Genomic DNA, 24,559 nt, shown 5'->3' with positions numbered 1-24,559 from the left:
CCCATCTATGGGCACAAAAAATGGCGGACGCCAACACTTCCGGACATGCGTAGATGCGACTTTCGAAGCCGGCGGCGGCCATTTTGTGCCCATAGAAGGGCAAATCGGAAAGGAAAAAATGGCCGCCGCCGGCTTCGAAAGTCGCATCTTCGAAAGTCGCAGGAGAAAATAACGGAGAAAAACGGGAGACGAAGTGATACGGGGGACCACCGGGAAAAGGTAAGTAAAAACGGGGGGTTTACCGGGGAAAACGGGGTACTTGGCAGCTATGGGAGGAGCCAGTGAGAGGAGCGGCGAGGGCGAGGCCTTCCCTCCCTCTCTGCGCTCGGCCGTGGGGCAGGACAGGAGAGCGAGTTTGTTTACTTGCGTTCCCGGTGCACCCCGCGGCCGAGCGCAGGGAGAGAGAGAGGCGGAAGGCCGCGGCCCCGCTGCTCCTCTCACATATCTTCTAGCGCCCGTTTTCTAAATGGGCTGAATGACACTAGTATATAAATAAAATCTGAGATTTCTTCCTATTATACTACTAATCTTTTATATCTCTTTCGCTGTATCTCTCTCTACATCAACATCTGTCTCCCTCTTTCTTTCTTTCTTTCTTTCTTTCTTTCTTTCTTTCTTTCTTTCTTTCTTTCTTTCTCACTCTCTCAATCTCTACAATTGGCAGTCCACGTTCCCGTCGGCATCTTTCAGGATGTCCGCCTGGGTGGGAAGAGATGCCTGGGGGCAGAGAGGGAGGCCGATTGAGCGGGTAGGCACCCCAAAGGTCATCCAGCAGAACCCACTGGGAGGGGTCGCAAAATGGAACAGAAAACACCCTCCCTCTTACGTGGCTTTTAAAAAACCTCCCCTCTGGCTTGGTGTTGGGAAATGGGAGTTTGGCATTGTGAGGGGGAAGCCTTGCTCTCGATGGGCTTCAAGAAACGGGAGCTTCGGGCAGGAGGGGAAAGCCCTCTCTCTTACATAGCTTAAAAGCATAATGAGATAAGAATCCAATGTCTTTGTTCATCCCAGGTGGCTCCATGCTTTTAAGCTTGGTAATGAGTTCCATTTCAGCAACCTCTCTTTCCAGTCTGTTCCTGAAATTTTTCCTGAAATCCCACCTGGGATGAACAAAGACATTGGAGAGAAGAAAGGGTTTTTACCTTCTCTCCGGCATGGCTTTGAGAAATTAGTGTTTCCTGCAGAAAAGCCCTCCCTCTTGCATGGCTTTCCCTGCCCCCAAACCCAATCGGAACTGGCGGCTCACCTTGCTGCCTGGCGGCGACCCCAGAAGGTGAACTGACTGGCGCGGTTCCTGGAAGAGGCCCGAAGGGATGTACATGTCGACGTCTGCAAGGAGAAGGCGGAATGGTTGGGCCGGAACCCAGAGGTCATCCAGCCTGACCCGCTTCCGGGCAGCCACACTTACTCTCCACGCGGAGCTCCTTTGCCTTCGACCGCAGAGACACCAGGTCCTGGGTGGTGCGCACCGCGGCCCGGAAGCGGTGTAGGCCAGCTTTCTGAGCCACGGGCGGGAGGTGGGCCTTGGGAGCCGCCCGGTGGAGGAGATGGTCCAGGTATTGGGCCACCTCGTCGCAGAGGTCCGCTGGAAAAGAGAGAAGGGTGACGTTTCTCTGGGGAAAAGAGGGGGAAATCCTACCATCCCTTCTGACATTTCTCCGATGGGATCTGGTATGCCTTTAAGGCAGTGTCTCTGTAGCCCAGAAGGTCCGGAATTGAACCCTTTGCCAAAAATGGGGATGTCCCATTCCATCCCCTCTGACGCTGATCCCACAGAAAATAGGGACATCCTATTCCATCCCCTCCGGCTTTTCTTTAATGACATGGGACAGCACTCTGATTGGGATGCGTTTAAGGCCGCAATCAGAACGATAACGTTCGGATCCAGTCTACACGAGCGATTGCAAAGAGGGATGTCCGGAGGCATAGCTGCCAAGTCTCCCGTTTTCCCCAGGAAATCCCCGTTTCCCAGCTGTTCCCCTGGTTTATTCTGGCGCAGCGGCCATTTTGGAACTGGGCGGAGCATGCTCAGAAGTGACTTTTGATGCTGCTCTGCCCAGTTCCAAAATGGCTGCAGTGCGACTTCTGGCGTGGCGGCCATTTTGGAACTGGGCAAAGCAGCATCCAAAGTCACTTCTGAGCATGCTCCGCCCAGTTCCAAAATGGCGGCAGCGCTACTTCCGGTCTGCTATTTCCGGCCCGGTCCCTTATTTCTCTGACAGCAACTTGGCAGGTATGGTCCGGAGGGTAGATTCCGGGTTCGCGACAGCAATTCCCTCCAACCGTTCTGGGTTTGAATAACAAGCCAGGATGGCTTCAACAAAGCTGCGGAAGATGGACACTTGGAGGGCTTACCGTCCGGCCCAGCATCCATGAAACTCAGGTGGGTGTGGCACGAGGTGGTGAGGAAGTCCAACAGGCGACCAGTCTGGATCCTGCAAGGATCAGAGAATCATATTTGACCCCCAAGGGATCCCTCCGAAATCGAGCATTCTGGTTGACCCTCGGGGTCCCATCCCATCCAGCCATTCAAAGAATGAAATCCTGGCAAAAGCTTCCCGTTGATAAATCAACCCAGAGCTAGATTATTCTGTTGGGCTGATGATGATAATAATAATAATGATTAATACTGTAATAATAATAATAGTAATAATAATAAGAATATAGAAGAGGGAGAAAGGTTGTTTTCTGCTGCTCCAGAGAAGCGGACACGGAGCAATGGATTCAAACTACAAGAAAGAAGATTCCACCTAAACATTAGGAATAACTTCCTGACAGTAAGAGCTGTTCGACAGTGGAATTTGCTGCCAAGGAGTGTGGTGGAGTCTCCTTCTTTGGAGGTCTTTAAGCAGAGGCTTGACAGCCATATGTCAATAATGCTTTGATGGTGTTTCCTGCTTGGCAGGGGGTTGGACTGGATGGCCCTTGTGGTCTCTTCCAACTCTATGATTCTAATTTAATTACTTTTATTCCTCCCATTTGATAGCATTAAACAACGATTTCTGCAATCCTCACCTCGCACCTCCAAAATAGCCATCCTGCAATTTCCGCAGCATGGCCAAAACGGCCGGGTGGATGCTGTCACCGCTGTCGTCTTGCCAGGCGGAAGAAAGGAACGAGAAGGGAAGAAAGGAAGGGAGAAAAAAATTAGGATGGGAAAAGGCAACCATCAGTATAGAAGAGAAAAGAACAAGATCGAAATAAGCAGTGTAAAAGGGTGGCTATGGAAATTCAAGCCAAATCAATCCGTGAAATTTAATGGAATTTCTGGAAAAATAACAATTATTTTTTTTAGGAAGTCAAGAGGTGTTTCCTGCTCGGCAGGGGGTTGGACTGGATGGCCCTTGTGGTCTCTTCCAACTCTACGATTCTATGATTCTAGGTTGAGAGAAAGTTGAAGGAAAGCTGGAGTGAATTTGTTAAAATTCATGACATTTAATATATTTATGAAATTGAAATGTTTAAAAAAAGTGAGGTCAAAAGGTTAAGAGAAATGCGTGTTGATTTGTTAACATTTCTGAAATAAAAATTCAAGACAAACTGTTAGGGGAAAAGCGGACTAAAGTTGAATTTGTAAAAATTTATAACATTTAATAAATTCCTGAAATTGAAATTTCAAAAAAATATGGAAGTCAAAAGATTAAAGAAAGATGCGTTGATTTTGTTAAAATTTATGAAATATAATACGAATTACATGTGAAACTCGGAAAATTAGAGTAATGCAACTTATTATTATCATTATTATTATTTTTATTTTTACAAATGCTTTCTTTTGGAAATTCCACAGTAATAAAACAAATAGTTACAATAATACAAAAATAAGCAAAAATAAACATCACTATTACATTTCATGAATTACATTCCATTTATAATCGACCGCCTAATGGCAAATAATTACAATTACAACAAATAAAGGCTTGCCATATCTTGCTTTGCATGTATTGCATCTATCTCATATATTGGTTTCACCTTTTACATTGTGTTACTGAAATAAATGCGCTTTTCGACGATATTCTAATTTCCCGAGTTTTACCTGTACAGTGCAGTCAAGCCGTTAAGGGAAATACGTATCAAAGTTGAAGTGAATTTCTTAAAACTTATGACTTTTAATCAAGATCCAATTTGAGGTGTGAAGGGCAATATGTATGAAAATGGAAATGAATTTCTTAAAAAGTCTGACATTTAATAAAAATCCAACTTAAGCTGTTAAGGGGAATATGTATGAAAGTTGAAGCAAAATTGTTGAAATTCCTGACATTTAATAAAGATTCCGTTCGAGCTGAACTGACCAGTTGTTAAAAATTGTTAAAAGGGAAATGCGTACGAAAGTTGATTTGTTCAAATTCAGGCAATTTAGTTGAACTTTCTGAAATTTCCAAAATGTTTTAAATGTCATAAATTTAATTTACATTGAGTTGACATTTCCAAAATTGAAATTTCCAAAATTAAATGGAAATTTATGAAATTTCAAAAATGTTTTAAATGTCATAAATTTAATTAAAAATTTAGTTGACATTTCCAAAATTGAAATTTCCGAAATTAAACGGAAATTTATGACATTTCCAAAATGTTTTAAATGTCATAAATTTAATTTAAATTTAGTTGACATTTCCAAAATCGAAATTTCCGAAATTAAATTGAAATTTATGACATTTCAAAAATGTTTTAAATGTTATAAATTTAATTTAAATTGAGTTGACATTTCCAAAATCGAAATTTCCAAAATCAAATGGAAATTTATGACATTTCAAAAATGTTTTAAATGTCATAAATTTAATTTAAATTGAGTTGACATTTCCAAAATCGAAATTTCCGAAATCAAATGGAAATTTATGACATTTCAAAAATGTTTTAAATGTCATAAATTTAATTTAAATTGAGTTGACATTTCCAAAATCGAAATTTCCGAAATTAAATGGAAATTTATGACGTTTCAAAAATGTTTTAAATGTCATAAATTTCAATTTAAATTGAGTTGACATTTCAAAAATCAAAATTTCTGAAATTAAATGGAAATTTATGACATTTCAAAAATGTTTTAAATGTCATAAATTTAATTTAAATTGAGTTGACATTTCCAAAATCAAAATTTCCGAAATTAAATTGAAGTTTATGAAATTTCAATTTTTTAAAAATAGTTTATTTTGAATTTAAAACAGCATGAGACGCACCAAGCATCATGTGCGAGATGGGGAAGGTGACGGTGGGACGCCCCGTCATCCTCCAGCGGCTGCACAGATAAGAGAGATCTGCCCGGAGCATCTCGACGATCATTTTGTTATCAAGTGCCAGGTAGAATTGCTGCTGGTCAAGGAACTGCAAGGAGAGAGGGAGAGGCGGGTAAACGAGGGGGGGAGGGGAAGGTCGGGCATATTGAAACATTTTTTTGACCGCCGTATCCGTGAAAGACGAAAACGGAAAAACGGTGCTTTGACATCCCAGTCGGGAAAATAACAGCTATAATCCAATTCGGGGGCGTACCCAGGATCAAAATTAGGGGGGGCAAGGGGCAGGAGGGGAGGGGCCACGGTGGGAATGTGGCCGAGGCTACGTGGCCTGCGCCTCCCAGCTTTTCCGAGGAGGCGGCCCCAGGCTCCCGCTCCCGGCGCGAAGCTCCAGAGGCGCGCGGGGAATGCGAGCCTGTGGCTGCCTCCTCCGCTTATGCTCCCCGCTCCCGCTTAGCCCCTCAGCCTTTTGCTTCTAGGGGGGGGCAATTGCCCTCTCCTGCCCCCCTCTGCCTACGCCCATGATCCAATTGGGGAATTTTTGTTATTTTTTGTTACTCTGGCGGTGTTCTCCCGATTCACCAAATTTGTGGGGGGGAATGAAATTCGACGAGGGTTGGACCGGATGACCTCTGGGGAACCCCTCCACCTGTGGCGTGAAGACAAAGATGGTGCTCCGGATATCGTAGAACTTGGAGGTGCCCAGAACACCCATGTGGCGGAAGGGGCGCCCACTAAGGGTCATGTGCTGGTTGCGGCCTGTGGAGAAATTATTATTATTATTATTATTCCCCGCCCATCTGGCTGGGTTTCCCTAGCCACTCCAACAAAAGAATATAGAAATACATTAAAATATTAGTCGTTAAAAACTCCCCTAAAACGTCATTCAAGGAAATGTAATAGGGTTTCGAACCCGCACCTTATATGCTGCCTTAAAGGCGTCCCACGTATCTTCTGATTCTATCCTGCTCTTTTTTTCTTATTTCCCATAATCCCATTCAAACGCCTTTTCTCTGCCTTCCTCCCCTTTCTTTCTAAACAGAGTCAATTATCTCACATGTTTTGGGGTCAGACTAAATGACCAAAGGGTCCCTTTCTCCTCTTCCAATTCTATTTTGCTCTTTTTTTATTTCTCATAATCCCACTTAAATGCCTTTTCTCCACTGTTCTTCTAATTTGAATTTTTTGGGGTCAGACTAGATGACCTGGACTCTTTTTCCGCCTCACCTAACCGGGCATAGATATGGCTGAGGATTCTCGCCGGTTGCACCCGGATCGGACTGATGCCAGAAACCGTCTCCGCCTCGATCCCCTCCTTCCTCAAAGCCGATTGGATCCCGTCAGTCTCAGCCAAGATGCAAACTGTGGGGAAACCGGAGTCAATCCAGTCGCTCCAGTCCCGGAAAACTCCGAAACAGGCATCAATAAAGGAATTAGAATTCAGACCCCAGGCCCTACCTGGGTCGTCAAAGCTCCCCAGAATGGGCTTACCTTGAACCACCACATCCGGCTTGGGGACAGTCGAGAAGCGCCGGTTGAGTGGATCAATTTCGCCCGGTGCCAGGAAGCCCTAAGGAAGTGGGAGACGGGTTCGAATCTGGAGCGGGACCCCGCACACGGGACCCTGGGCAGCCAAAGGAGCTCACCTCAGAAAGGAGGCACCCCAAGATGTACAAGGACTGTCCCCACATCAATGGCAGCTTCCCCATCGGCACCCGGTCCACCGTGTGAGGGTTCCGGCATTCCTCGTCGACCTGCGGGGGGAGAAGGTTGCAGGTTCAAGAAACGGGAACCCAGATGGCAGACCACCCCCTCCCAAAATAAAACTGCTCACCTTGTCTGATGGGACGCTGTAGAGTTCCGGGATCAAGCGGATCCCGTCCTTCCCCTTGACGAGAACGCCTTCCAGGGCTTCCCGGTACTCCCGGACCTTTGGGCGGACAGGCGTCAATCGGTGAATCGGAATTCGAACCCTGAACCCAACCCGGGTTTCCAAAGCCGCCCCCCCAATACCTGCTCGTCATCGCCACGAAATATGCCGTCGATCAGCAGGTAGGTCCAAAAGAGCGGCCACTCGCACTCGATACTCTCGAAAAGCTTCAGCTCAGAGGGTTCGTAGTAGAGGCGTTGGGGGTCCTGGAAAAGCAAAAAAACAAATTAGTTAAAATAAAATAAAATATGTAATAACGAAATGAACAACGAAAATAAAAACTAAAAACAAGCAAACAAAGTTAAAACAAATACAAAACAAATTTCACCTCTTTGGGAGTCCGGTAGCCATCACGGAGGAAACGGCAACAACCGTATCGACCCTTTGGAGGAGAGGAAGGGCAAACTGCTTTACAAATCATTTTTACTGATTTTTCCCCATTTGATTTTTTAAAAAAGAAATGAGAAAATGATTGATCTTTTTTTAAAAAAAAAATATTACAATGGTACCTCTACTTACGAATTTAATGCGTTCCGAATGCACATTTGTAAGTCGAAAAAAATTGTAAGTCGAATCCCATAGGAATGCATTGGGAGAAAAAATTCGTAAGTAGAAGCAACCCTATCTAAAAATTCGTAAGTAGAAAAAATCCTAGCTAAACAGCATCCAAGATGGCGGACGGAGATCCATTCGTAAGTAGAAACATTCGTAAGTAGAGTTATTCGTAAATAGAGGTACCACTGTAATTTTATTTAAATTTTACCCAGGGAAAAAATCATTCCCCCCCCCCAAAAATTTGAATTTTAAAAATCCCCCCAGGAATAAAAAAATGGAATATGTTTCGAAAATTTTTGCCTGCAGCTTGTCGATGATTTCTCCCTTGGTTTTCTCCACCACCTCAGCGTCCTCGACGGCAAAGGCCGGGTACGAGATTATGGACAGCAGGCTGGCGTCAATCTCTTTCGAAGCCGACGCCCTCGGCAGCATCGAATGGAGGATGGACTGCAGGGAGAGGCGGAGGAATCATAGAGCGCCATCCGAGAAGGGTCATCTAGTCTGACCCCCCCTCAAGAAAAGGGAGACCAGGAAAGCAGGAGGCAACCATAGAGCTGGAAAGGGGCCGGAGGGCCACCAAAGGTAAAGGCTAATTGTAAGTTTTATGGAGGCGAGTTTTGATTTATTGGATATCCCTATGGCAGTGATGGGCAACCTTTTGAGCTTGGTGTGTCAAAATTCACCAAAAAACCGAGCATAACTCGGGTGCTGTGTCACTTCGAGAAAAAAACCATAATTTCACGATATTTATAGTTTAAATAACAAAAATGTATAATTGTAATATATAACTGTATTTAATAAACCAAAAACTAATTATTTAACCTAACCTAACCAAAAAAACCCTTATTCATCACAAAGTGCCCAAAGTTGAGATTTTTGGGGGGAGCTGCTGACCAAAGTTTTGGAAGTTTTTTTGGGTGTGTGTGCAAAAGTTGCTTTGCTTTTTTGGGGAGGGTGCCCCAAAGCTGCTGCGCTTTTTTGGGGGGAAAGAGAACAGAAATAAATGACGAATAATACCTTCTCTGGAACTAACACGCAGCACCGACATAGTCTGCCAAAGCGCCAAAAAACCCCAGCACAGAACGGGTTAAAAAATGAACTCTGTTACACCCAATCATAGTCTGCCAAAGTGCCAGAAAAAAACAGCACAGAAAGGGTTAAAAAACCAATCTCTGGCTACCAGCAGCAACAACAAAGCGGGAGAACAAATGGGGGGGGGACACAACAACAACAGCACGAAAGGGCCGATGGGGCGCGTGCCAGCAGTGAGGGCTCTGCGTGTCACGTCTGACACGCGTTTCATAGGTTCGCCATCACTGCCCTATGGCATAAACTCCCGAACCACTATCTCATTCAATCATAGCTGCCAAGTCTCCCGTATTCCCCGGGAAACCCCCGTTTTTCCAGCTGTTCCCAGCTGAAAAAAACAAAAAAAAAATGTTTTTTCCCGGCGCGGCGGCCATTTTGGAACTGGGCGGAGCATGCTCAGAAGCGACTTTTGATGCAGCTCTGCCCAGTTTCAAAATGGCTGCAGTGTGACTTCTGGCGCGGCGGCCATTTTGGAAATGGGCAAAGCAGCATCAAAAGTCGCTTCTGAGCATGCTCTGCCCAGTTCCAAAATGGCGGCAGCGCTACTTCTGGTCTGCTACTTCTGGTCTGATTCCTTATTTCTGCGACAGAAACTTGGCAGGTATGCATTCAATACATGTGGCGGGATGACTTCACAAATTTGCGGTCAGTAAAAATCTATGCCAAATTGCTGTCCTGTGAGATCTCGCCCACTGAATTGCTCAAACTGGATCAAAATGCGGCAAAAAGGTGTATAAATCAAAGGCTGGATGATGCGGAGCTATACCAAAATTTCTTAGCTGGCGGTGGAGTCTGGTCGCCGTTAAATTTCGGCATAACCCCTATTTACCGTGCCCCGTCCTATTTAACATCGCTTACGGCCGCTTCTCACCGATATGCCTTCATTAAAGCTAGGTTAAATGTTTTCCCAACAAACGTGCTGAGACATAGATTTACTAAGGGCCAGGTCTCTTCAATGTGTGCTTGTGAAATTAAAACATCTGAATCTCTAGAATCATAGAATCATAGAGTTGGAAGAGACCACAAGGGTCATCCAGTCCAACCCCCTGCCAAGCAGGAAACACCACCAAAGTATTCCTGACATATGCCTGTCAAGCCTCTGCTTAAAGACCTCCAAAGAAGGAGACTCCACCACACTCCTTGGTAGCAAATTCCACTGCCGAACAGCTCTTACTGTCAGGAAGCTCTTCCTAATGTTTAGGTGGAATCTTCTTTCTTGTAGTTTGAATCCATTGCTCCGTGTCCGCTTCTCTGGAGCAGCAGAAAACAATCTTTCTCCCTCCTCCATATGACATCCTTTCATATATTTAAACATGGCTATCATATCACCCCTTAACCTTCTCTTCTCCAGGCTAAACATACCCAGCTCCCTAAGCTGTTCCTCATAAGGCATCGTTTCCAGGCCTTTGACCATTTTGGTTGCCCTCCTCTGGACATGTTCCAGTTTGCCAGTATCCGTCTTGAACTGTGGTGCCCAGAACTGGATACAGTACTCCAGGTGAGGTCTGACCAGAGCAGAATACAGTGGTACTATTACTTCCCTTGATCTAGATGCTATACTCCTATTGATGCAGCCCAGAATTGCATTGGCTTTTTGAGCTGCTGCATCACACTGTTGACTCATGTCAATTTTGTGGTCTACCAAGACTCCTAGATCCTTTTCACATGTACTGCTCTCAAGGCAGGTGTCTCCCATCCTGTATTTGTGCCTTTCATTTTTTTCTGCCCAAGTGTAGTAACGTACATTTCTCCTTGTCTACACCATGTTATGTTTATCTGCCCTATGTACAGTTCGGCTCGTGCTAGTATACTAAACTCCATAATCCAGCCTATGGCTGACAAACCAGTTGACCTACAGCTTGCCTGGGTTCTTCAAGATGTGGATCCTTATATTACTCTACAGCAGGCATCCCCAAACTTCGGCCCTCCAGATGTTTTGGACTACAATTCCCATCTTCCCTGACCACTGGTCCTGTTAGCTAGGGATCATGGGAGTTGTAGGCCAAAACATCTGGAGGGCCGCAGTTTGGGGATGCCTGCTCTACAGGTTGCTAAATTCCTAACAGCCGTCCTCTCGTACAAGAGACGGAATGGAATGCTAGCAGATTATTTATAGTTATAAGAATTTTCTATAGTGACATCAGATATTGATTTTAGCGTAGTGCCTAAATTTTTAATCTTAAACTTTTCTTTTTGAATTGTGAATATTTGTCCTTGTGAGCTGTTAATTGTGTTATATGATTTGTGGCTTGTACGAGTCCGCTGTTTTATTTGATTTGTTTTGTTGTGTTGTGTTTTGGGATGGGCGTAAAGCCGAATAAACATCCTGAAACTATGGAAGTGAGTTTTAAATTTTTAACTTTGAATGTTTTTGAATTTTTTTAACTTTTTCAATTTAAAAGTTTCCATGTTGGTTTTAAATTTAAAAGTTTTGAAGGAGGCTACCTGGAACCCTTCGGATTTAAATTTTGGGAATTTTGAAAATTTGGGAATTTTGAAAAATTTCATACATTCGAGTATTTTGGTATCTCAACCCTCCCCCCCCACCAAACCCAGGTTTGTACCAGGCAATGCTGCACCTCATCCGACAACACGTGGATCACTGATTGGGGACTTCCATTGGCCCCAAAGAGGTCCAGCTCGTCCAAGGCCTCGAGGGCCGCCTGCAGAGGAAGAAAGAGCACCCATGGATGAGCACCATAGCTGCCAAGTACCCCGTTTCCCCCGGGAAACCCCCGTTTTTACTTACCTTTTCCCGGTGGTCCCCCATATCACTTCGTCTCCCGTTTTTCTCCTGCCGGCGGCCATTTTTTTCGAAAGTCGCTTCTACGCATGTCAGGAAGTACATCGATGCAACTTCCAGTGTCGCTCCGCCCTTCTATGGGCACCAAAAATGGCCACCGCCGGCTTCAAAAGTCGCATCTACGCATGTCCGGAAGTGCATAGACGCTACCTCCGGTGTCGGCGGCGGCCATTTTTGGTGCCCATAGATGGGCGGAGCGACACTGGAAGTTGCATCGATGTACTTCCTGACATGCGTAGAAGCGACTTTCGAAGCCGGCGGTGGCCATTTTTGGTGCCCATCGAAGGGCAAAGCGACACCGAAAGTTACGTCGACGCAACGTCCGGTGTCACACGGCTGCCGGTCCCGGATTCTGCAGTCCGGGACTTGGAAGGTAAGGTGAGCACCCATGCATGGGCACCCATGGGTGGGCACCCAATCCCGCTCGCCCTGTGCCCCTCACCTTGGCCATGCCGACAGAGCTGGCGTTGAGCTCCGTGATGCCCCGGTTGGTCTTGTCGCCGCGTTCCCAGATCCCGAAATCCTGTCCCACAAAAAAACATTCTTATTAGGGGCTGTTGTTTTTATTATTATTGCTATTACTAGCGGATATTATGATCCTGGGTTCGGATTACGGGCTTATTGTTTTTATTAGGGATTCTTCTTCTGAGGAGTGTTTGTTATTCTTAAAGGTAAAGGTAAAGGGACCCCTGACCATTAGGTCCAAATCGTGAACGACTCTGGGGTTGCGGCGCTCATCTCGCGTTATTGGCCGAGGGAGCCGGCGTACAACTTCTAGGTCATGTGGCCAGCATGACAGAGCCGCTTCTGGCGAACCAGAGCAGTACACGGAAACGCCATTTACCTTCCCGCTGGAATGGTCCCTATTTATCTACTTGCACTTTGACATGCTTTTGGATGCTAGGTTGACAGGAGCAGGGACCAAGCAATGGGAGCTCACCCCGTCGCGGGGATTCGAACCGCTGACCTTTGATCAGCAAGCCCTAGGCTCAGTGGTTTAACCCACAGCGCCACCCTTAGGGGTTTGTTATTCTTACTGGGGTGACCATTTTTATTCGGGGTTATTCTTATTGCTATTATTAGGAGTTATTACAATCGTGGGTTCCTATCACTGATTATTTTTATTTATGTATTTTATTAGGGGTTATTCTTCTTAGGGGTTAAGGGTTTGTTACTCATAGGGGTTATTATTACTGTGGTTTATTAGGGGTTACCCTTTTTATTAGGGGATATTATTATTGCTATTATTAGGGACTTATTGCGATCACGGGTTCGGATCAAGCCTTTATTATTTTTATTACAGGTTCTTCTTTGTTGTTTAGTTGTTTAGTCGTGTCCGACTCTTCGTGACCCCATGGACCAGAGTACGCCAGGCACTCCTGTCTTCCACTGCCTCCCACAGTTTGGTCAAACTCATGTTCGTAGCTTCGAGAACACTGTCCAACCATCTCGTCCTCTGTCGTCCCCTTCTCCTAGTGCCCTCCATCTTTCCCAACATCAAGGTCTTTTCCAAGGATTCTTCTCTTCTCATGAGGTGGCCAAAGTATTGGAGCTTCAGCTTCAGGATCTGTCCTTTCAGTGAGCACTCAGGGCTGATTTCCTTCAGAATGGATAGGTTTGATCGTCTTGCAGTCCATGGGACTCTCAAGAGTCTCCTCCAGCACCATAATTCAAAAGCATCAATTCTTTGGCGATCAGCCTTCTTTATGGTCCAGCTCTCACTTCCATACATCACTACTGGGAAAACCATAGCTTTAACTATTACGGACCTTTGTTGGCAAGGTGATGTCTCTGCTTTTTAAGATGCTGTCTAGGTTTGTAATTGCTTTTCTCCCGATAAGCAGGCGTCTTTTAATTTCGTGACTGCTGTCACCATCTGCGGTGATCATGGAACCCAAGAAAGTCAAATCTCTCACTGCCTCCATTTCTTCCCCTTCTATTTGCCAGGAGGTGATGGGACCAGTGGCCATGATCTTGGTTTTTTTTTGATGTTGAGCTTCAGACCATATTTTGCGCTTTCCTCTTTCACCCTCATTAAAAGGTTCTTTAATTCCTCCTCACTTTCTGCCATCAAGGTTGTGTCATCTGCATATCTGAGGTTGTTGATATTTCTTCCGGCAATCTTAATTCCGTCTTGGGATTCATCTAGTCCGGCCTTTCGCATGATGAATTCTGCATATAAGTTAAATAAGCAGGGAGACAATATACAACCTTGTCGTACTCCTTTCCCAATTTTGAACCAATCAGTTGTTCCATATCCAGTTCTAACTGTAGCTTCTTGTCCCACATAGAGATTTCTCAGATCAGGCACTCCCATTTCATGAAGAACTTGCCATAGTTTGCTGTGGTCGACACAGTCAAAGGCTTTTGTATAGTCAATGAAGCAGAAGTAGACGTTTTTCTGGAACTCTCTAACTTTCTCCACAATCCAGCGCATGTTTGCTATTTGGTCTCTGGTTCCTCTGCCCCTTTGAAATCCAGCTTGCACTTATGGGAGTTCTCGGTCCACATACTGCCTAACCCTGCGTTGTAGAATTTTAAGCATAACCTTGCTAGCGTGTGAGGGCTATTATTATGGGTTACTTTTATGGATTATTATTCTTATTAAGGGTTATTCTTACAGTTTAAGATTATCATGGATTATTATAGGTATTTAGGGTTTTTTTAATGGGTTAGTATTAGGGGTTATTATTATAGGTTATTCCGATCGGTTCTGATCATAACGGGTTCTTCTGGGTTTCTATTTTTATTGTGATTCGTTTTCTCAGGGGCTGCACTCAAACCCAATGCCACACACCCCAACTCACCGCCGTTTTATACGCCGCTTCTATGTAGAAAACCAGGTTTTGCACGAAGTTGACCTCGTCCAGGCTGTGGACAATATGCAGCCCTGCAAAAAGTAAGAGAATCTATATACAGTGGTGCCTCACTTAACGAATGCCCTGCTTAACGAAATTTCCGCTTAATGAAAGGATTTTTCGAGCGGAGGTTGCCTCGCTAGACGAATCCGTTTTACGAAAAATCCGTCTAGCGAATCGCGGTTTCCCATGGGAATGCATTGAAATTCAATGAATGCGTTCCTATGGGCAAAAAAAAAAATTCAATGCATTCCTTTGGGATTCACTAGACGAATTTTTCGTTATAAGAAAAGACCCGTGGAACGAATTAAATTCGTCGAGCGAGGCACCACTGTATATAAAAATGTAGAGGGTGCATGTTTGTTCCCCACAACCGCTTACCCGATCGTCCTCAAATCTGCCCACAACATAGGGACCCCATGTGAGAGGGTCTCTATCCACTTACATTGTCCATACACACACCTGGGACAGGTAGAAACCTGGATTTTTATACAAAAAAATTGCCCCCTCCAGTGGACATTCTACGAACAACATCCAACATACACCCAAGATCCCGCCCACTTCCCATCCACCCCACCACCAAACAAAATCCAACATAAGCCCTAAATCCCGCCCACTCCCCACCCACCCCACCAATCAAAATCCAACATACACCCCAAATCCCGCCCACTGGCAAAATAACGGCCACTCTCCACCCACCCCATCACCCCGGGACACAGCCCACCCCGGAGAACACACCTCTGCCAGGGACCAGGCCACCCCAACAGTAGCCTTCTCCGCAAGGACCCCCTCCCACCACGGAGGTACCTACCCCAGAGATCCCCCCAATAGGTCTCATCCTACCCGATCCCCAATCCCCGCCCTCCGCGGAGATCTCCCCACCGACACGTCGTCCCCCCATAGGTCTCATCCTACCCGATCCCCGATCCCCGCCCTCCGCGGAGATCTCCCCACCGACACAAAAAAGCCCAGTGGGGCCTACAGGGGAGTCGGAAGGGGGGCTCTGAGGGCCCATTTAACAGACTAAATTACAGTGGGGCCTACAGGGGAGTCAGAAGGGGGACTCTGAGGGCCCATTTCACAGACTAAGCCAAAGTGGGGCCTACAGGGAAGTCTGAAGGGGGACTCTGAGGGCCCATTTCACAGACTAAGCCAAAGTAGGACCTACAGGGGAGTCTGAAGGGGGACTCTGAGGGCCCATTTCACAGACTAAGCCAAAGTGGGGCCTACAGGGGAGTCAGAAGGGGGACTCTGAGGGCCCATTTCACAGACTAAACCAAAGTGGAGCCTACAGGGGAGTCTGAAGGGGGACTCTGAGGGCCCATTTCACAGACCAAGCAAAAGTGGGGCCTACAGGGGAGTCGGAAGGGGGACTCTGAGGGCCCATTTCACAGACTAAGCCACAGTGGGGCCTACAGGGAAGTCTGAAGGGGGTTCTGAGGGCCCATTTCACAGACTAAGCCAAAGTGGGGCCTACAGGGAAGTCTGAAGGGGGACTCTGAGGGCCCATTTCACAGACTAAGCCACAATGGGGCCTACAGGGGAGTCGGAAGGGGGACTCTGAGGGCCCATTTCACAGACTAAGCCACAGTGGGGCCTACAGGGAAGTCTGAAGGGGGTTCTGAGGGCCCATTTCACAGACTAAGCCACAGTGGGGCCTACAGGGAAGTCTGAAGGGGGACTCTGAGGGCCCATTTCACAGACTAAACCACAGTGGGGCCTACAGGGAAGTCTGAAGGGGGACTCTGAGGGCCCATTTCACAGACTAAGCCACAATGGGGCCTACAGGGGAGTCGGAAGGGGGACTCTGAGGGCCCATTTCACAGACTAAGCCAAAGTGGGGCCTACAGGGAAGTCTGAAGGGGGACTCTGAGGGCCCATTTCACAGACTAAGCCACAGTGGGGCCTACAGGGAAGTCTGAAGGGGGACTCTGAGGGCCCATTTCACAGACTAAACCACAGTGGGGCCTACAGGGAAGTCTGAAGGGGGACTCTGAGGGCCCATTTCACAGACTAAGCCACAGTGGGGCCTACAGGGGAGTCGGAAGGGGGACTCTGAGGGCCCATTTCACAGACTAAGCCACAGTGGGGCCTACAGGGGAGTCGGAAGGAGGACTCTGAGGGCACATTTCACAGACTAAGCCAAAGTGGGGCCTACAGGGAAGTCTGAAGGGGGACTCTGAGGGCCCATTTCACAGACTAAGCCACAATGGGGCCTACAGGGGAGTCGGAAGGGGGACTCTGAGGGCCCATTTCACAGACTAAGCCAAAGTGGGGCCTACAGGGAAGTCTGAAGGGGGACTCTGAGGGCCCATTTCACAGACTAAGCCACAATGGGGCCTACAGGGGAGTCGGAAGGGGGACTCTGAGGGCCCATTTCACAGACTAAGCCAAAGTGGGGCCTACAGGGAAGTCTGAAGGGGGACTCTGAGGGCCCATTTCACAGACTAAGCCACAATGGGGCCTACAGGGGAGTCGGAAGGGGGACTCTGAGGGCCCATTTCACAGACTAAGCCAAAGTGGGGCCTACAGGGAAGTCTGAAGGGGGACTCTGAGGGCCCATTTCACAGACTAAGCCACAATGGGGCCTACAGGGGAGTCGGAAGGGGGACTCTGAGGGCCCATTTCACAGACTAAGCCAAAGTGGGGCCTACAGGGAAGTCTGAAGGGGGACTCTGAGGGCCCATTTCACAGACTAAGCCACAATGGGGCCTACAGGGGAGTCGGAAGGGGGACTCTGAGGGCCCATTTCACAGACTAAGCCAAAGTGGGGCCTACAGGGAAGTCTGAAGGGGGACTCTGAGGGCCCATTTCACAGACTAAGCCACAATGGGGCCTACAGGGGAGTCGGAAGGGGGACTCTGAGGGCCCATTTCACAGACTAAGCCAAAGTGGGGCCTACAGGGAAGTCTGAAGGGGGACTCTGAGGGCCCATTTCACAGACTAAGCCAAAGTAGGACCTACAGGGGAGTCTGAAGGGGGACTCTGAGGGCCCATTTCACAGACTAAGCCAAAGTGGGACCTACAGGGGAGTCGGAAGGGGGACTCTGAGGGCCCATTTAACAGACTAAATTACAGTGGGGCCTACAGGGGAGTCGGAAGGAGGACTCTGAGGGCCCATTTCACAGACTAAGCCAAAGTGGGACCTACAGGGGAGTCGGAAGGGGGACTCTGAGGGCCCATTTCACAGACTGACCCACAGTAGGGCCTACAGGGGAGTCTGAAGGGGGACTCTGAGGGCCCATTTCATAGACTAAGCCACAGCAACGCGTGGCAGGGCCAGCTAGTAATAGAATAAATTGAAAGAATGGAAAATTTTATATATATATATATATATATATATATATATATATATATATATATTATGTATAGTAGTATAATATAATATAATATAATATAATATAACATAACATAACAACAGAATAAATATAATAATAATAATAATGATGATGATGATGGAATAAAATTAAAATAAATAAAACAACAATAATAAAACAATATAAAAATAATACATAGATAAAATAAGGATAATAAGAATAATGATGAAAGAATAAAATAAAATAAAAATAGTAAGTTAATAAAATAACAGAAGGAAATAATGAAATAAAATAAAATATATTACCTGACGCCGTCATCTGGGCTAACATTAGGAGGTACAAGGAGGTGGCGTCCAGTTGCAAGTGACCCCACTGGTCATCCCCGACGACGGTGGCGCAGGTGCCGGGTGCGAATTTGGCGTGTAGAGCGTCATGGGGACTCTGGGTGTATTTAAAGGCCTCCACTTTGTCCACCTGGAGGAAAAAGGGGATCCCCCAGTGGACATCTAACCTGACCCCAAATATCTGTTCTGGGAAATGTTGGACAAACCTCCCTTTGTGGTCCATAGAATGGCAGGGAATTGAGGATGGGACACCCCAGTGGACATCTAGCCTGACCCCAAATATCGGCTCTGGGAAATGTTGGACAAAACCCCCTTGTGTGGTCCACAGAATAGCAAGGAAGGGACACCCCAGTGGTCATCAAGCTGGACCCCAAATATCCGATCCGGTGAATGTTGCAAAAACATGGGAAGGGTTACACCCAGAGGTCATCCAGCCTGACCCCCTACCTGTCTCATCATGCACTGCAGCAGGCCTCGCATCAGTTTGACCACGCTCTGTGGGGGGAAGAAAAATGCCACTGGAAACTCAAAACCCGAACTCGGGACGGACAACCCCAAAGCTTCCTTCAGCCCAGCCCCGCGGCCAGGGGTTCAAATTGCCGACCTGGAGATCCGCAGCCAGTGGAGTTATGTCTGGATCTCGTTTTCTCCGCTCTGCTTTTTGACTCAGCATTCCGGGTATTCGGTCCGGGGATCGGGTTTCGATGTCACCCCCACCCCTGGGTCACTCTGGGACATGCCAAAAGCAGCTGCCCTGACCAAGCTCTAAGGTTACAGTGTGAGGTCGGGAGACGCATTGCCAGTAAGGAGGACCCAAAAGAGGATTTCTGAGAAGGGAAAAGCCAGTCTTTTGGGGAATGGGTTTTTGGGTCACGGGTGCAAATTCTGCACCCGCTGGGAAACCTTCAGGGTAGAGGGGCGGCAGCCTGGCAATAGGCATGGTGCCTTGGAAAGCATTATTTTAATTTTATTTCATTTTCACTTTGTTATTGTGTTCTATGTTATCTTTTTTTAAAAATGACCTTTATTGAATTTAAAATAATTATAAAACAAAACAGTCAACTAAAATTCCAACAAAAAATACACCACAACCCAAAAATATACAAATCAACAATCATAAACATTCAAATAAAACTTATCCTATCTTCTGCAATATTCTATCTGATTGTATTGTTCCGTATTGTATTTTTCTTTTCTTTTAATCTCCTTTCAATTTCTCTCTTCCTAATTTAATTTATTATCTTATTTCATTCTTTTCCTCTCTTTTCTTTTCCCTTTCCTTTCTTATTTTATCTTCTCATTTTATTTTACTTATTTTGCTTAATTATTATATTCCATTTATTATTTTATTTTATTCTTTTCACTTCTTTTCTTTTTCCTTTCCTTTCTTATTTTATCTCCTTGTTTTATTTTACTGATTTTGCTTAATTATTATATTCCATTTATTATTTTATTCTTTTCATTTCTTTGCTTTCTCCTTTCCTTTCTTATTTTATCTCCTTGTTTTATTTTACCGATTTTGCTTAGTTATTATATTCCGTTTCTATCTGATTGGATTGGATTTACAGGGAACCAGGCAGAGGGCCTTCTCGGTGGTGGCGCCCACCCTGTGGAACGCCCTCCCACCAGATGTCAAAGAGAAAAACAGCTCCCAGACTTTTAGAAGACATCTGAAGGCAGCCCTGTCTAGGGAAGCTTTTAATGTTCAATAGATTATTTTATTTTAATATTCTGTTGGAAGCAGAATTATTTATTATTTTATTACATTACAGAATTTCTTTTTTTTCTTTTCTTTTAATTTCCCTTTTCTTCTTATTTTCTTTCTTTCGCTCTTTCTGTCCAGTTAATTTCTTTCCTTTCCCTATTATTTTCTTTCCATTTCTTTATCTTAATTTATTTCCTTTCCTTTTTTTCCTGTCCTTTTAATTTATTTACTTTCTTTTCTCTTTTCTTTTCATTTCTTTCCATTCCTATTTTATTTTATTTTATTTCCCAACTCTGCCCTAGCTACCTGCTCATACCTGCCAAGTTGCTGTCAGAGAAATAAGTGACCAGGCCGGAAATAGCAGACCGGAAGTAGCACTGCCGCCATTTTGGAACTGGGCAGAGCAGCATCAAAAGTTGCTTCTGAGCATGCTCCGCCCCATTTCCAAAATGGCCGTCGCGCCAGAATAAACCGGGGGGAAACAAAAAAAATCCGTTTTTTCAGCTAGGAACAGCTGGAAAAACGGGGATTTCCCGGGGAAAACGGGAGACTTGGCAGCTATGCACCTGCTCCAGCTCATACGCCTTGGCCTTGTCCTCGTCGCGGTCGGCATTCTTGCGGTAAGCCAATCCCAGTGCCCAAACGGCCAGGACGCTGTAGACGTTGTCGCGGACCCAGGCGTCCGGATGGTCAGCGCTGGCTGGCAGCAGGCCCGTCACGGGGTTCTGTGGAGAGATGGGCCTGTTGAACTCCAGCCTGCCTGCACACCCTCAGACACCCCACAAGTTGAACATCCGCCTGCCTACCGGATATTTCCAGGCCTTCCCGCCCTTCAAAAAAACCACCTGCCACTCCGCATGTTGAACTTCAACCTGCTTAGGTACCGGACATTTCCAGGTCTGCCTGTCCTACAAAAAGACACCGCCTGCTGCTCTGGCTAATGCAAAGAGCATGGGAAATGAACAAGATGAACTTGAGCTCTTGGTACAGCAAACGAAATACGACATAATAGGCATCACTGAAACCCGGTGGGATGAGTCTCATGATTGGAATGTAGAAATAGAGGGATACAATCTATTTCAGAGAAATAGACCAAACAGGAAAGGAGAAGGAGTGGTGTTATATGTCAGGGATGTGTATACCTGTGATGAGATCCAGGATTTAAAACTTCAAAGCCATATTGAGAGTATCTGGGTCCAAATTAAGGGAGAGAAAAATAACAGTGATCTCACTGTGGGAGTTTACTATAGATCCCCAAGCCAAACTGAGGACACAGATGATGCCTTCCTGGAACTGATGGCCAAGCATTCAAAAGGAAGTGAGATAGTAGTAATGGGGGATTTCAACTATCCAGATATTTGTTGGATGTCAAACTCAGCCAAAAGCATAAGGTCGAACATGATGGTTGGGAGTTTGTTAAAAGGGAGATATTAAAAGCACAACTTCAGGCAATACCAATGAGATGGAAACATGGAAGGAGCCTAAAGAAGCCAGGGTGGCTATCTGAAGAACTTTTAACTGAGTTAAGATTTAAAGGGGATATGTACCAAAAATGGAAAAAGGAGGGAACCACCAGAGAGGAATTCAAACAAAAAGTCAGCACGTGTAGAGACAAAGTCAGAAAAGCTAAAGCACAGAATGAACTCAGGCTTGCTAGAGAGGTTAAAAGCAACAAAAAGGGCTTTTATGGGTATGTCCGTAGCAAAAGGAAGAACAAGGAAACAGTGGGGTCACTTAGAGGAGAAGATGGTGAAATGCAAACAGGGGACAGAGAAAGGGCAGAACTCCTCAATGCCTTCTTTGCCCCAGTATTCTCCAAAAAAGAAAACAATGCCCAACCTGAAGAATATGGGGCAGATGATTCAGCAGGGGAAACACAGCCTAGAATAAGTAAGGAGGTAATACAAGAATACTTGGCTAATTTAGATGTATTCAAGTCTCCAGGGCCAGATGAACTACATCCAAGAGTATTAAAAGAACTGGCAGAGGTGATTTCAGAACCACTGGCAATAATCTTTGAAAATTCCTGGAGAACAGGCAAAGTTCCAGCAGATTGGAGGAGGGCAAATGTTGTCCCTATTTTCAAAAAGGGTAAAAGAGAGGACCCAAACAATGACCGCCCAGTCAGCCTGACATTGATACCAGGAAAGATTCTAGAGCCGATCTTTAAGCAAACGGTCTGTGAGCACCTAGAAAGGAACGCTGTGATCACTAAAAGTCAGCATGGGTTTCTGAAAAATAGGTCATGTCAGACTAATCTGATCTCATTTTTTGACAGAATTACAAGCCTGGTAGATGAAGGGAATGCTGTGGATATAGCCTATCTTGATTTGAGCAAGGCCTTTGACAAGGTGCCCCATGATATTCTTGTAAAGAAGCTGGTCAAATGCGGGCTAGACAATGCTACCATTCAATTGATTTGTAAATGGCTGACTGACCGAACCCAAAGGGTGCTCATCAGTGGCTCCTCCTCATCCTGGAGAGTAGTGACTAGTGGGAAGAACCACAGGGTTCTGTATTGGGCCCAGTCTTATTCAACATCTTCATCAATGATTTGGATGATGGGCTTGAGGGCATCCTTAACAAATTTGCAGACGACACCAAATTGGGAGGGGTGGCTAACACCCAGAGGACAGGATCACACTTCAAAAATGACTTTAATATATTAGACAACTGGGTGAAACAAAGCAAACAAGATAAATTTTAACAAGGAGAAATGTAAAGTACTACACTTGGGCAAAAAAAATGAAAGGCACAAATACAGGATGGGTGACACCTGGCTTGAGAGCAGTACATGTGAAAAGGATCTAGGAGTCTTGGTAGACCACAAACTTGACATGAGTCAACAGTGTGATGCAGCAGCTCAAAAAGCCAATGCAATTCTGGGCTGCATCAATAGGAGTATAGCGTCTAGATCAAGGGAAGTAATAGTACCACTGTATTCTGCTCTGGTCAGACCTCACCTGGAGTACTGTGTCCAGTTCTGGGCATCACAGTTCTGGGCATCACAGTTCAATGATTCTATGGCCTGCCTGCCTGCCGAACATTTCCAAGCCTTCACACAATGCAAAAGGCTGTTCGCTACTCCACCTGTTGAACTGCGTGCTGAACATTTCCATGCCTTTAAGCCCTGCAAAAAGCCGCACCTGTTGAACTCTTGCCTGCCTGCGCCCCCTGAAAATTTCCTCATCCACTGCTCTACCTGTAAATCCCACCTGCCTACTCGTCCTTGAAAATGCCCCATCCGCCGCTCTGCCCATTGAAATTCTGTCTGCCTATTGAACATTTCCGTACCTGCCAGCCCTGCAAAAAAACCCCACCCACTGCTCTGCCTGTTGAACATCCACCTGTCTGCGTGCTGAACTGCACTGCCAAAAAACCTCGCCCATCGTTCTGCCTGTTGAACTTCAGCCTGCCTGCGTTCCCTATAAACAGGGCTATCTGCCTCTCCACCTGTTGAGTTCCCACCTTCCTGCGTGCTGAAGATTTCCATGCCTTCACACACTGGAAAAAAGCTCTGTACCCTGCTCCATCTTTTGAACTTCCGCCTGTCTGCCTGTCTGCCTGCCGACATTCCCATGCCTTCACGGAATGCAAAAATGTCCCCTCTGCCGCTAAACCTGTTGAACTTCAACCTGTGTGTCGAACGTTCCTATGCGTGCCCACCCTACAAAGAAGGTCCCGCCTGCCATTCTGCTAGTTGAACATTCACCTGCCTCCTGAACATTTCCATGCCTTTGTGCAATGCAAAATAGTCATTGTCCGCCCCCTCCGCCTGTTGAACTCTCGCCTGCCTGGAGGAAACACCATCCAAGCATTCTTAACATATGCCTGTCAAGCCTCTGCTTAAAGACCTCCAAAGAAGGAGACTCCACCACACTCCTTGGCAGCAAATCCCACTGTCGAACAGCTCTTACTGTCAGGAAGTTCTTCCTAATGTTTAGGTTTTCAAGCCCCACATTTCCATGCCTGCATTCAATGCAAAAAAAAAAAAAAAAACTCTGTTCTCGGCACCGCCTGTTGAACTCCCGCCTGCCCGAAAATACCCCACCCGTTGAACCTACGCCTGCCTGACCTGGTGCCCGAGGATCGTTTTCTGAACGAGGCGGGCATAGCCGTCCAAGCGGACCCCGGAATTGCTCCTGCTCCGCATGACTCTCGCGCTGCTCTGGAGCCCAGCTGGTGCGCCGACGTCGCCAACCTCTCCAGGCCCCGCCCACTTAACCCCTCTGCCGCCGCAGACTCTCAACTCTACACGACCCTGGCCGGCAGAAAAAGGGCTTTTTTGGCCGATGTTGTCAAAATAATAATAATAATAAGCGGGGCTCAGCAGGAGGGCGGATCCCCGGAAGCCGCTCCACCGGAAGAAGCGGAGCTTCTGTGCCGAATCCTCATCCCCCCCCCACGCAAAAGGTCCTCGGAGTGGACTAGCGCCCTGCCAGGACCTACAGCCGGCGACTCCTGGTCATTTCTGTTGCGTTTCGGGAAAGAGCGGGGAGGCAGTACCCCCTTGCGGGCAAAGAAGGAACTGCGTCTACTCCTTTTTTTATTTCCTTATGTTTTGGTTGGTTTGTTTAAGATGTATTTTTATTTTTGAGTTTTTGTTACGTTGAAAGTTTTTTGGGTTAAGTTGTGCCGATTATGTTTGTGTATTTTTTTCTTTTTGTGTGTGATTTAAAAAGTAAATAAATAAAGTTATGCCTTATGCAATATATACATTGTACATGTACACC

General features: G+C 46.2%; 1 protein-coding gene across 3 annotated transcripts in view; it reads right to left on the bottom strand.

Annotated features, from left to right (window-relative positions):
• LOC118083808 (phosphorylase b kinase regulatory subunit alpha, skeletal muscle isoform-like) overlaps positions 1–24,168 on the bottom strand; it is a 39,224-nt gene extending 15,056 nt beyond the window's left edge. The window contains exons 1-20 of one of the 3 annotated variants that reach the window (XM_060270138.1): positions 23,902–24,168; positions 20,393–20,551; positions 18,569–18,616; positions 18,083–18,251; positions 14,410–14,492; positions 12,045–12,125; positions 11,379–11,462; positions 8,011–8,157; positions 7,484–7,537; positions 7,239–7,361; positions 7,060–7,155; positions 6,872–6,979; positions 6,717–6,795; positions 6,453–6,587; positions 5,875–5,984; positions 5,172–5,316; positions 3,016–3,094; positions 2,356–2,435; positions 1,409–1,585; positions 1,247–1,329 (exon numbers count right to left, since the gene is read on the bottom strand). In XM_060270138.1, coding sequence (XP_060126121.1) covers positions 1,247–1,329; positions 1,409–1,585; positions 2,356–2,435; positions 3,016–3,094; positions 5,172–5,316; positions 5,875–5,984; positions 6,453–6,587; positions 6,717–6,795; positions 6,872–6,979; positions 7,060–7,155; positions 7,239–7,361; positions 7,484–7,537; positions 8,011–8,157; positions 11,379–11,462; positions 12,045–12,125; positions 14,410–14,492; positions 18,083–18,251; positions 18,569–18,616; positions 20,393–20,551; positions 23,902–23,979 — 2,118 coding nt within the window. In that variant the 5' untranslated portion in view covers positions 23,980–24,168. Of the gene's footprint in view, positions 1–1,246; positions 1,330–1,408; positions 1,586–2,355; positions 2,436–3,015; positions 3,095–5,171; positions 5,317–5,874; positions 5,985–6,452; positions 6,588–6,716; positions 6,796–6,871; positions 6,980–7,059; positions 7,156–7,238; positions 7,362–7,483; positions 7,538–8,010; positions 8,158–11,363; positions 11,463–12,044; positions 12,126–14,409; positions 14,493–18,082; positions 18,252–18,568; positions 18,617–20,392; positions 20,552–23,901 lie in introns of all 3 variants that reach the window. The other 2 variants (XM_060270139.1, XM_060270137.1) reach the window with 2 other exon arrangements.
• Between the last annotated feature and the right edge of the window lie 391 nt (positions 24,169–24,559).

This window comes from Zootoca vivipara, chromosome Z (genome assembly GCF_963506605.1).
Source record: "Zootoca vivipara chromosome Z, rZooViv1.1, whole genome shotgun sequence".
NCBI lineage: Eukaryota > Metazoa > Chordata > Lepidosauria > Squamata > Lacertidae > Zootoca > Zootoca vivipara.
The sequence above is the reverse complement of the archived record's forward strand: the minus strand, read 5'-3'. Positions and strand labels throughout refer to the sequence as shown.